Source organism: Trachymyrmex septentrionalis, unplaced genomic scaffold (genome assembly GCF_001594115.1).
Source record: "Trachymyrmex septentrionalis isolate Tsep2-gDNA-1 unplaced genomic scaffold, Tsep1.0 scaffold79, whole genome shotgun sequence".
NCBI classification, from domain to species: Eukaryota; Metazoa; Arthropoda; class Insecta; order Hymenoptera; family Formicidae; genus Trachymyrmex; species Trachymyrmex septentrionalis.
Window position 1 is genome coordinate 349,588 of NW_017305977.1, and position 11,845 is coordinate 361,432.

Genomic DNA, 11,845 nt, shown 5'->3' on the forward strand with positions numbered 1-11,845 from the left:
GTGCAAAACCACATTGAATAAGCCTAATTTTGTTTATTCTGTGTGTATATATAATCTCTTCGAGAATATGAAAATATATAAAACATATTGTGTTCTGTGTATACGCGGTTTTACAATGCGCATGTGCCACAAGTAATACATACTATCTGACAACAGGAAAAATGGGGAGTTAGCAGTCTAGTGTTATAATAAAAGTCTGTGGCTTAGTTTTCACCCAGAATTTAAACCGGAATGTAAGAACTAACTACAGTCGAGCATTCCCCGTTCGATTGTAACAAGAGAATACTCGACTGTAATTGGTTGGTTCTTATATTCTGATCTTATTTAAATCCTCAATGGAAACTGGGCCTGTGATGCATATGAAAAACTAGGGAAATGCTATAGTATATGTAACGCACAGTATATCCCTAGTTTTTTAGCTGTAGTATTTCCCTAGTTTTTTGTATGCGATACTTTTTAAGAATAGGGGCCCAGGATATATTCACACAAACTTGCATAGTCACATACTCGTAAACATGCACAACAAAAATTATCCTATCACATTTTACGTGTGTCTTTATAAAAGAAACGCGATTGAATAATTTTCTTTATGTATACATTTATACGGTTATGCAAGTATGTATGGTTATATTCTCAGACTCTGGGTACATCCAGAAGCACGACCGTTCACTGAGAGCTCAATGAGCTCTTTTACCTGTTTGGTCTATATTTTTAGATCTAATGGAATATACCAATCAAATGCAAGAACTCACTGAGCGCTCAAGAGCAATCGTGCTTTTGGACTTTCTGACTGCGTTCAGTAGACTCACAGTTGAGTGAGCGCTCGCTATTATTGGTGTATTCTTTTAGATCATCCAATCAGCATTTTAGATCTAGAAGAATACATCAATAACAGCGAACGCTCACTCGACTGTTGAGTTCGTTGAACGCAGCCTGTTTTCTAGGGACTTTAGGCGACAGTAGCGACAACAGTGTATGTACATATTCACGGACGTAGATGGAATTGATGGCGGTTACAGATGTCGCCAATGCTTGATTTAAATTAAACAGAAAAAGTCGTTATCCTTGTGGTGGCTGGCTGGGGATGGACATTCTGATTCATTTCGATCATCGATGTGCCCGCCAAAGAGTAACTAGCGTTTGGTACATAACTCATCCGAATCTTATAGTTTTGTGTTGTGTGATTATTATTACTATTATTATTATTATTTTTGTTGCTGTTAGTGCTCTTCCGCAGCAATGTCGTAATGTTGCTGAGATTCATATTGCCTAGATAAAAATTAAATTAAACTGACACTCTTGTCTCTACCGCGGAGATTGACATAAAAGAACGAATCTCCTCCGGCGCCATGAATTCTCGATCGAAGGATGAGATCCGAGATATTATTCGCAAGGACATGTTATTTATTCACAATCATGGTGTTGAACTGTCGAATCGTCTTGCCGAGGTTCTTGCAGACAATATGTCCTACGTGCATGAGCTGTTCACGCATTTGTCACAACCGTCGTCCGGTCCACTTGTGGCAAAAACGCCGAAGATGCTGCGAAAAAAGGTGACCCAGCGTATCGAAACCATACTCGAGGACGAAGTATTTCAACAGGAAAACATCTCGCCAACTAGTTCCCTTTATTCTATCAATGAAGAGGAGCGAAAGGAGAACGAGGTAATGGGAGGTAGAACCAAAAGAGGAGCATCCAAAAAAGCAGAGGATAATATCAAGAAACAAAGTTTCATTCTTAATGATTCTGCAAAAAAAGTAAGTAGTGATAGTTTTCAATATACTTATGGTATTACAAGTTGATTTTAAGTTACAAAATATTATATAATATATGATTTTATGAATATTAGGTAAAGAGAGAAAGCCACATTAAAAGGAAGAAATACAATGTAAGCAGTTCTGATGAAGATAACAACGAAAATGTTTCTAAGTACAGTAAAGTCGAAGAAAATATAACAGGTATAAAAGGAACCACAAAAAGAGTGACAAGGAAGAACTCTAAACAGATTGTTCAGCCTACAATTGAAAAATCAAAAATTACTGAAAAAGCTAAGGAGGCCAATGAAGATAACTTTGAATTACCAATTCTACAATACTCTAGTAGAAGAAGCTCTAAGAGTTCTGAGAATAAGGAAGTGAATAAAGTCAATGACGCTATTATGCCCAATATAGATGATATCGAAGAACCATCTATGTATGAAGATGCTGTAGGAAGGCCTGTTCCAATTATGAATTCAACTCTAAAGCATAGCCTGTATATGTCCGAAAAAGGATTGAATGCTACTGTGGTATTAGAGCGTTTACCAAATCAACCACCAAAATTAAATGAAACAGTGGTGATTCAGAAGACAATAAACATAAAAAATAGTAGTAGTTTGAAAAAAACAGAAAATGTTAAAAATACACTGCCAAACAATACGCAACCATACAAAACACCTGCGCAATATGACCATAATGAATTGCTTACAGACGATGAATCATCACCTGAAGTGAAAAGACCGAAAAAGCAACTTAATAGGAAGCAGCCTAATAAAAAAGAGACAAAAGATGTGTTAGCAATATCTAGCGAGGATGAAACCTCTAATACACCAGTGAAAACCTTCAAAAACGCAAATGTGTCCACGGTTACACAAGAAAGTAAAACATATAAATTGAATGCATTATTTAGTCCTTATGCAAAAGAATCTGTGAAGAAACGGGTTGAAGCATTTGAACAAGCAGTTATGCATAGTCCGAAGTCTGTCGACTGTACAGGTGCTCCAACCAGAATAACTAGAACGAAAACTCGTGCAATGGCCACTGCGGAAATGCAGACAGAAACGAAAACGACAGAGAAAAATGTTGCGCAAATATTAGCTCGTAAGTCGCTCGCTAAAGCTAAGAAGATTTCGTTAGCAAGACAAAAAAACAATGATGAACTTAAAGAGGTAAAAGAATCTGTGATTATTTATACTTTATAATTATTTTAATTTCTTTTATTCTCTTTTATTGCTGTATTTCCCATTAACAATTAAACTTTCTCTTTCAGAACAAAGAACAACTGCCGGAACGAATTAATAAATTACTGACCCAAACTGATAAACCAAACCTAAAAATGCAACAGTTGAAAACGACACCTTTAAGCAAGACAAAATTGATGCAGCCTGTACTATCTCTTAATTGTCTTTATACCCCTTCAAACAAACTTTCGAACGTAAAATTAATACAAAATTTTATCTTAAATTACACTATAGACCTATTTTTTTTTTTGTTAAACTTTTGCACCAGTTCTCTCGTCCATTTTTCTCCAGGAGGAAAGAAGAGGAAAAAAGATGAACTGGTGCAAAAGTTCAGCCAAAGGAACAGATCTATAGTGCAATTTAAGAAAGATAAAATTTTGTCATATTTATTTATTTACATACTTTTATTTCAGTATTCAAAAGTTATAACCGCTTCGCGCACCAATATTGTTACTGGCGTGGAGTCTTTCATTCAACCATCAAAAACTATTACAACTTCCAATTCGGTAGAAAAGTTAGAGGAAAAGAGACGACACGAGGAAGACGCGAGGAAAAAGAAAGACGAAGCTTTGAGATTACAGACGGAGGAGAAGAAAAGGTATACAAAAATTTCATAATGCTATAATTAAAAGATATGCAGGTGATACAATATCTCGATATATACTTTGTATACAGGAAGCGGCAAGAGAAGGAACTCAAAAACAAATTAGCAAGAGAAGCTAAAGAGAAGCAAGAATTAGAGAAACGGCAGAAAGCTGAGAAAGAAAGGGAAGAGAAGGCAAAATTAGCTCTTTTGAATCAAGAAAGGCATCGTGAGGAAGCAGAGAAGAAGCGTCTTGCCCAATTGCAACGAATACAGGAAAAGGAAGAGCGTCGCAAATTGGAAGAGCAACAGAGATTGCAGAGGTTACAAGAACAAGAGGAAACGGAACGTCTATTAGCCGAGCAAAGACGTCGAGAGCAAGAAGCTGAAAGACGTAGGGAAGCGGAAGCAAGGGCCCAACAAGCCGCTGCCGAAGCTTTGAAACAGAAAAATCAGTTACTTGCGGCCCAAGCTAAAGTGAGTTATTTTTTTATGACAGAAAAAAAATTCTTCAATCCTACAAAACTTCAATCCTACTTTCACTCAAAACTGATAAATCACTTACTTGATTTTTTTGCAGAACAAACAACAGACTAATAATAAGTATCAAGGTACTGTGAATTATGTGTTAGATAGTGAACCTGATGATGATGAATCAGACGATGAAAGCAAACCGAAGCATGAGATACCGTATTGGGCGCAGGGTACGTGTACTTTTTTTACATCTTTTTTAAATCATCATTAAAGTAAGAAGAAAAGAATATGAATATATGTTTCTTTTTTAATTGCAGCGCACATCCGCAAAGCACAACTTGCGATGCAACAATACATTCCCGAAAGAATAGTTTATAAATTCTTCAATACTCGTAAGTGCACGCCAGATTTGACTGAATTATTCCATGGTATAGATAGAAATCGATTGAAGCGTACATCCAGTGCAATCTGGAAAACGCCACCGCGTATTTCCATGATGGAACCCGAGTTTGTCGAACGAAAATTGCCTTTAAAAAATTAATATCACAGAAATACATGTGGATATAATCAGAGGCATTAAGTATAGTATTGTATGCATGTGAAATGTAATAATGTTTAAGGCAAATTGTTTTAATTCGACAAACATGAAGTTGCGTTGTTCGTTGTTATATCCCAATATTCATAGAATGATGATGTATGTAAGTAGGTCTTCATGATTTGACAATTTAATTTTTTTTTACTTATTTATATTTTATCGTATATTTGCTGAAGAAGAAGTAAAGCCTACATATAATTAAATAATCGACTTAGTAAATAATTAGATAAAAAAATAATTGTTATGAATATGAATTTTACCAACGTGAGTAAATTAATTCTCATTTTAATTTATACAATGTGTAAAATATGTACTATTTTAATATATACTGACATTTTGCAAGAGTTTATAAGGTTCAAATGATGGAGAGCATTGCGGTAGATTTCATTTTGTGGAAGTGCCTTTGCCTCTTTATATTACAGAAGAGCGCAGTGGTTTCATTGTTCTTCTTAAGTATACCTTTTTACTGTAATTATAAATATTTTAAAAATATATATATATAATATATCAAAATATTCGACGGACACCCTGTATGATATATTTTCAATGATTTCGAATAAAAATAAAAATCCATACATAGGTTCTATTTTCTGTTCAAGCAGGAGCATTTTCTGCGTCTCGACAGGTTTTAAAGAATAGGTTGGTAAATACGTATAAATTGGTATCTACAAATGTAAAATTTCTACAAGTTGAAATTGCATTACAGCGAAGAATTGGATGCACTCGTGCACATTAAAGCCATCGTACACATTTACGTAAAAATGTGTGTTCAATATAAATATAAAAATGGATTAAACAATGAAATCCTCAACACATTTTATTGTGTTGTTAAGTAAAATTTGTATTTTGTAACTCGAAATATTTGCATTTTATACAGATTATTAATATGCACTAGTGCGTCTAACCGAATCCGCTATCATATAACAACATATAATGAATCTTACAAAATATATATTTTAATACATATGAAGTATGTATAATTGTATATGCATGTACTCACGTATGGCAAAGTATTGTCTAATCGCAGATATTTCTGATAGATGTTTTCAGGCAACTGTGATTCATAATATGTCTCGAGCACAAGACTATCGAAATCCTTCCCGTACAACATATATTGCTCTTCTTCGAGAGTTTCTTTTGAGATGTCGATTTCCTTTTCCTCGATCTCTATCGGTAATCTCATACCACCATGAAGTACCTGTGCATCATCCCAAATGTATACATTGCGTTCCCGTATATATATTTTTCTAATTTTTTTCAAATTTACCTTTAAAGTGGTAGAACTGGCAAATCTCCTAATGTCTGCTGGAAGTTTATAATCTTCGAAATATTTTTGCACGGGTACAGTAGGCAGAATCGGGATCCAATCTCTAAACGTACCCAGTGTTGATATATAACGACCTCCATAACTCCACAAACGTACTGTACGATCTGCGCTACCGCTATTATTTATTTAAATTTTTTAGTAAAGTGATGCGCCTGTATCAAAACCTTTATAATAATTATATATACCTGACTATCACTCGTGCGCTAGAAATGATTTGAAGAGAAGTAATTCCCCGCGTATGACCACGCACAGATGACAGCAGAAGTGGCAGCATTTGATTTTGTACTGCTCTCTTCGCTCTTCCGTCTATTTTATCTTTCCATAAAAATGGGAATTCTAATCTCAGTAGTGGCATGCAAATTTTCGGTGGATTTGGTAGCATGTAATTAGAGAGAAGCCAAACTTTTATATACCCTATACTATGACCTTTAAGGGGAAATTCCAGGAATAAAATTGTAGACATTAGAAAAAATATTTAACTGTGAAAAGTTGAGGATGTAATCAAATCTTTAGAAAGTTCCAAAACCTGTTACAAAAAATTGATTTTTAGGATCGGTAGCTAAGGATGTGGCACAGTCACCGACAGTATGTATGACTGAAAAAGCCCCTAAAAATCCCGCCGCAGGATGATGTGTCCATACTTGTATCAAACCGGAGTCGAGGGCGACCAACAATGTGCCAACATCGGGTTTCGTTTCTCGCGCTGCTAGAAAGATTATCGCGCGTACCGCAGTTACACGAACAATGTTCAATGCTGATTCTTGATGGACAGATGGAGTCAATTTTCTGTTTCACGAGGAATCGGTTTAAAACACTTCGACAAAAGAAACTTTCTTTCGTAGCCATAAACGCATTATTATTTACTTAATCTGCTGATTGACGGATCCACTGATCTCATTCAATTTTTTAAATTCTTTCTGTGCGTTCGTCATTCTCGTGTGCCTATTGAGTCAATTAGCCTTCGATTACAAGTTGCTGACATTTACTGTATCAATTATTGTTCATGAAAATATTAAGTTGACATCACCTTCTATTAACATCAGTCACTTGATACTTTCTAAAAGGCTGATTCGTTTCAAGATTCCAGAGAATTAATTCTTCGTTGTACGATCCGGTAGCTAATAATTGTGGATATCTCGCAGCCAAGCATAGAATGTCATCGGTGTGACTGGTCGTCCAATTCTTTTTGCATATATCAGATTCAAAAATCGACAATTCTGTCACGTGTTTATTCCAACCGCAGCACAGAATTCGATTTTCGTACCATGTGATGTTTGTTATTTCACTGCAGAAAAAAATAATATAAAATGAAAATTTATTATATCGCTCATGATATTGACGAAAAATAACATTAGAAGATATTCTCTAATAGCGAATTAGATTTATTCACGTCGCATGCTCCAACATGATTCTACTATAGTAACGTGCTTGTTGGAGTGCATAAAAACTATTGCATGTAACGCGGTATGCATATAAACTTATATTACATTGGATTTTATATTACATTGGATTAGTGTATACTAAAAGCTGCTATGTGTGAAATTAGCAAAGTGTAAAAACATATAAATATATATTTTTAATGATTATAAATTATAATATTATTGCCATGTTAGTTAACAGAATATAATATTTTATTGTCAAAAAGTTGATTACATGAGAGAAAATCAAAAAGTAGGGAGGTATCACAGTCCGTTCTTATTTTAAATCATTTTAAGTAATGTCTTAAGATGTTAATGCAGCTCTCTAATTGATTCATAACATCTTAAATACTGTACTTAAAATTTAATCTTAAATATAAGAATCAACTGTGAATACCACCAAAAAACGGAGATATTTCGATAATCAAGCGGCCATGTTTATGTGTTTAAAAGTGCTACGTGACTAACTTCAGAAGATTCTCGATTATATTAATCACTTGTCAAAAGGTCACCTGCACTCCCAAATCCCACTTCTGAATCTGCCGCAGCTCTGTTTGTTTTTTATTCATTCTCATATTATGCATTGATTTATTGGCTGCGTTCAGCAGAGAAAATAGCTTTGCAACTGTTGTAAAATTCTTCAATACGATTGGTTTTTGCTTTCAGTTCTTTATAGATCTAAACGTATAAACCAATTACTTGCTGCTTTCTTTGCTGAACGCAGCCATTGTCGTGCGAGTGTTCGAATTTATTTTTATTTATAATTCAAGTAACTTTGTTTTCAATTATAACTGCAACAAAAAACTTTTGGAAAGAAAATTGTATAAATAATTTTTCGAAAATGTCATAATTTTCTAGTTACAATACTTTTTGTAATTTATGACGTTTTCCCTTGGGATACACTGGGTGTAGCCTTGCACTGTATCAGCCGCATGTAAGCGCTATACTGTACTAGAGCGGTGCACACCATGATGTACAATATAACTTCATTATTGTGCTAAAATCCCGCTTGACTTCCATTTTTTAATTTTAAATGTCACACTGGCTCTACACCACCCTTTTGAGATAATGCAGCAAAATCCTACTTTGTATATAAAACTTGCACTACACCGTAGCTACGGAAACATGGTACACTAGGCCTGTTCTTTTTAGCTCAACTTTTGCACCAATTCATCTTCTTTTCTCTTCAGGAGGAAAGAAGAAGAAGGATGAAGTTGTGCAAAAGATCAGCCAAAAAGAATAAGCATACTGTTTAAATGTATGTTGCACTAGGAAAAACGCTATTACTATGGAATGTCACATAATTTGTAAAAAAAAAAAGCAGTTATTTAATATCCGCTGTACCATTGATGATCAACCATCATATCGCGTATACAGATTCCGGTATTGTAATTCCACATTTTCACTGAACCATTTCTTGCGCCAGTCACTAAAAATTGCTCCGAATCGTCGAAGCAAGCCGCTGTGATCTCGATGTCGGCATACTGCCCCAATCGTATAACACTGTGAGCGTGTGATATCAAACGTAAACGGCGTCCGTACCATGGATCCCATACGATGATGCATGAATCCAATCCCGTAGAAACAATCTATATCCCGATAAAATAATATATATCATTTATTAAAACTGTGCAATTGTATGTTATTTTATTGAATTGCGCAACTGTTTTACTAAATAATTCAATTTTTATTAATGATTTTATTAATGGTTTTCGAATAAAAGAGGAAGTTACCACACGGAAGAGCTGATTGTAGAGGACACAACTGACACCTTTAGTGTGCGTATAGCCGTCCGAGGTTTCCTCGTTAATTACGTGCTCGCAAACGAGAACAGCTATCATCATGCTGGCAATAATCATCGTACAGGTCAGCGTGTTGAACACTATAGTCATCGGAGTGTATTCACTCAGTTTACGAGGTAATTTGTTGTATGTCTGTTTACGAAATGTATACGTATCTTTTATTATTTAAAAGAAAAATATGATTTATTAAATAATAAAAAAAATTAAAATGTTTAACAGAAAGGAGACTATTGTATCTAAGAATTGTAATTTTTCTATACCTGAATGCAGCTAAGAGCTGAAACGTCCCATACTTTTATGCATCTATCTTTTGACAAGGAAAAAATGCGATTGCCGGTGTTAGTTATGACAAGCGCGCAGATAGTCGATCGGTGCCCCGACAAAATAGCATTTGCTTTCCTGGGGTTAAACGGATTCCAAACGCGAATCACACAGTCTGGTCCACCTGTTACCAGTATACGAGTTTCTGAAAAAATCATTGTTTTAAAATCGGATCTGATTTACATCAAAATCTCCGTATCTGCGATTACAAAGCGAAAGGATACCATCGCAGAGCGTGAAACAGGATATTCCCATGCGAACTTGAAATTTATATTGCATCTTTGTCCCACTCATATCGAAAACGCACAAAGAACAATCAGAGCATTGGCTACTCGACACAAATGCACGTAAGCTTCCATAATAAGCTACCTGGCTCGTCCAGTTTGTATGTATATTTTTTAATTCTATGACATCTAATCCTTGTATCTCCCCCTAATTATAGTAATCTTTTAGCAAAGTAATTTTCAGCAAAGCCTTCAACTACATCTATGAAGCAAACCTTTAATTTATATTGGAATAAGACGTAATCAAATTTGAACCTACTTTGAAATTAGTGCAATAATTTTATAGAATAATTATTCACTTTAGAGGAGGCTTCTCCGATGACCTTGACCTTGATATATATTGTCAAAATCATGATCCTGAGTGACGTCCAACAGGTTTTACTTACTTTAATGACATTGTCGTAACGGAAAATGATCGAGTCACTTGCAGTATATTGCTTGAAAGGTCCTCTATCCGTAGGATTAAAGGCCATGGTTATAATAGACCCACTCGTATCACCTAAGACGATATAAGAATTTTCGTTCATATTTCTACTAAAGTAATAGTGCATGCAAACAACTGCATTTTCCAAACTGGATATCTAGAAATATCATTTATTATTAATTACAATTAACAGTGGATAGATGATGAATGATAAAATTCTATGAAATTTGGGTTAATCACTGACCAGTATGCGAAGATCAAATTTTTTTGCCGCGACGTCGTAAAATCTCAAATCGCATTCTGTTGAACTCGTACACACTATCTGAACATCCGGTAGCACGATCATATCAGTTATAATAGTAGTTTGTACTTTTAAGAACGCTGCAAAAAAGGTACCGACAAAAGTGTTAGCTGAAGATGAGAGAGGAGTTAAGAAGTACTAACGATTCTTGGACTGCACAGTACGCTCATAGTTAAGATCTAATGACCAGTAATTAATCGCTCCCTCTCGACTAACAGTTAGATAACAACCTCGGCGAAAACTCGTACTCCTATCCTAAAAATTGACATAATAAATCTGCGATAACTGTAAAAGACAGAAGCAAATAACATTTTTTTTGGAAGAGTGATCGATGCAAATATCGATCAACTCTTTTTTGTTAAGATCAAAATATGTTTTTCCAACATAATTAAGAAATATGTTTTTCCAATCTATTTCAGAACGTAAAAAAGTATTACTATTGATACAGGAGAGTGAGCTTTCTCTAACAACAATATAATAAAAGACAATATAATAAAAGAAGAGATGATTGGTTTGCATAGTCCTGGCAAAAAAATTCTTATATTGCAATATTTGTAATTATTTTTTTATATTTAAAATTTATTAAGATTTCTGGTAAAACTTTCCCTTTACACAGTCAATTCCAAATGACCTCCAACTGACTTTGACCCCCATGGAGGTCAAGGTCATTGACCTTTCCTATTACCTTTCGTTGTTTATTAAAAAAAAAGTTATTATACAAGTTATTAACAAAACTAGATTTATAAATAAAACGTAATTTTTTAGAAACAAGGGTACATATTTCAGCATGGGGTAAATCTCGATGAACGCAAAGCGAGTTCCATCCCATCTCTCCCCTGCCAGAAGCGCACAACTTTCCACACAAAGCGAGTTTTATCCCACTTCTCCCCTTGCCAAAGGGCGCTCGACTTTCTACGCGAAGAGAGTTTTATTCCACGTCTCCTCCTGCTAAGCAGCGCACAACTTTCCACGCGACGTAAGATTCATCTCCACCTCCCCCTATCGAGGGAAAATATGCTGAAATATGTATCTTTTGTGTTTAAAAATTGTTTACTATTAATAAAAATTGTTTTGTTCATAACTTTTTAATGAATAATGAACGGAGGAAAAGGTCAATGATCTTAATCTCCTTGAGGGTCAAAATCAAGGTCAAGATCAGTTGAAAGTTATTTGGGGCTGGCTGTGTAAAGGAAAAGATTAGATTTCTAATAAAATATCTTAAACTTTTTCAAATTTTAAAAGTTTTTTTGCAAAAATGTAAAAATCTTAGAATATTTTAGAATTTATATACATATATGAAAAATTCTAGAAAAGATGT

General features: G+C 34.6%; 2 protein-coding genes across 4 annotated transcripts in view; one reads left to right on the forward strand and one right to left on the reverse strand.

Annotated features, from left to right (window-relative positions):
• The first annotated feature begins 1,070 nt into the window (after window positions 1-1,070).
• LOC108754356 (inner centromere protein A-like) lies at window positions 1,071-9,155 on the forward strand. Of its 3 annotated transcripts, none has more exons than XM_018496600.1 (8): window positions 1,071-1,143; window positions 1,225-1,757; window positions 1,850-2,926; window positions 3,028-3,192; window positions 3,412-3,596; window positions 3,674-4,058; window positions 4,162-4,285; window positions 4,373-4,836. In XM_018496600.1, the coding sequence occupies exons 2-8, from the start codon at window positions 1,350-1,352 to the stop codon at window positions 4,594-4,596; spliced, it is 2,568 nt and encodes an 855-aa protein (XP_018352102.1). In that variant the 5' UTR covers window positions 1,071-1,143; window positions 1,225-1,349; the 3' UTR covers window positions 4,597-4,836. The 3 variants fall into 3 exon arrangements, with proteins under 3 accessions (XP_018352102.1, XP_018352104.1, XP_018352103.1); XM_018496602.1 differs by adding an exon at window positions 9,119-9,155 and having other exon boundaries at window positions 1,111-1,757; window positions 4,373-4,447; XM_018496601.1 differs by having other exon boundaries at window positions 1,111-1,757; window positions 3,028-3,144.
• LOC108754355 (WD repeat-containing protein on Y chromosome) overlaps window positions 4,960-11,845 on the reverse strand; it is a 9,259-nt gene continuing 2,373 nt past the window's right edge. The window contains exons 5-19 of the mRNA XM_018496599.1: window positions 10,671-10,782; window positions 10,471-10,607; window positions 10,189-10,383; window positions 9,743-9,950; window positions 9,458-9,663; window positions 9,129-9,329; window positions 8,740-8,984; window positions 7,005-7,262; window positions 6,842-6,919; window positions 6,504-6,763; window positions 6,163-6,403; window positions 5,918-6,092; window positions 5,651-5,848; window positions 5,227-5,315; window positions 4,960-5,116 (exon numbers count right to left, since the gene is read on the reverse strand). Of these exons, the coding sequence (XP_018352101.1) occupies window positions 5,062-5,116; window positions 5,227-5,315; window positions 5,651-5,848; window positions 5,918-6,092; window positions 6,163-6,403; window positions 6,504-6,763; window positions 6,842-6,919; window positions 7,005-7,262; window positions 8,740-8,984; window positions 9,129-9,329; window positions 9,458-9,663; window positions 9,743-9,950; window positions 10,189-10,383; window positions 10,471-10,607; window positions 10,671-10,782 (2,658 nt within the window). The 3' untranslated portion in view covers window positions 4,960-5,061. The remainder of the gene's footprint in view (window positions 5,117-5,226; window positions 5,316-5,650; window positions 5,849-5,917; window positions 6,093-6,162; window positions 6,404-6,503; window positions 6,764-6,841; window positions 6,920-7,004; window positions 7,263-8,739; window positions 8,985-9,128; window positions 9,330-9,457; window positions 9,664-9,742; window positions 9,951-10,188; window positions 10,384-10,470; window positions 10,608-10,670; window positions 10,783-11,845) is intronic.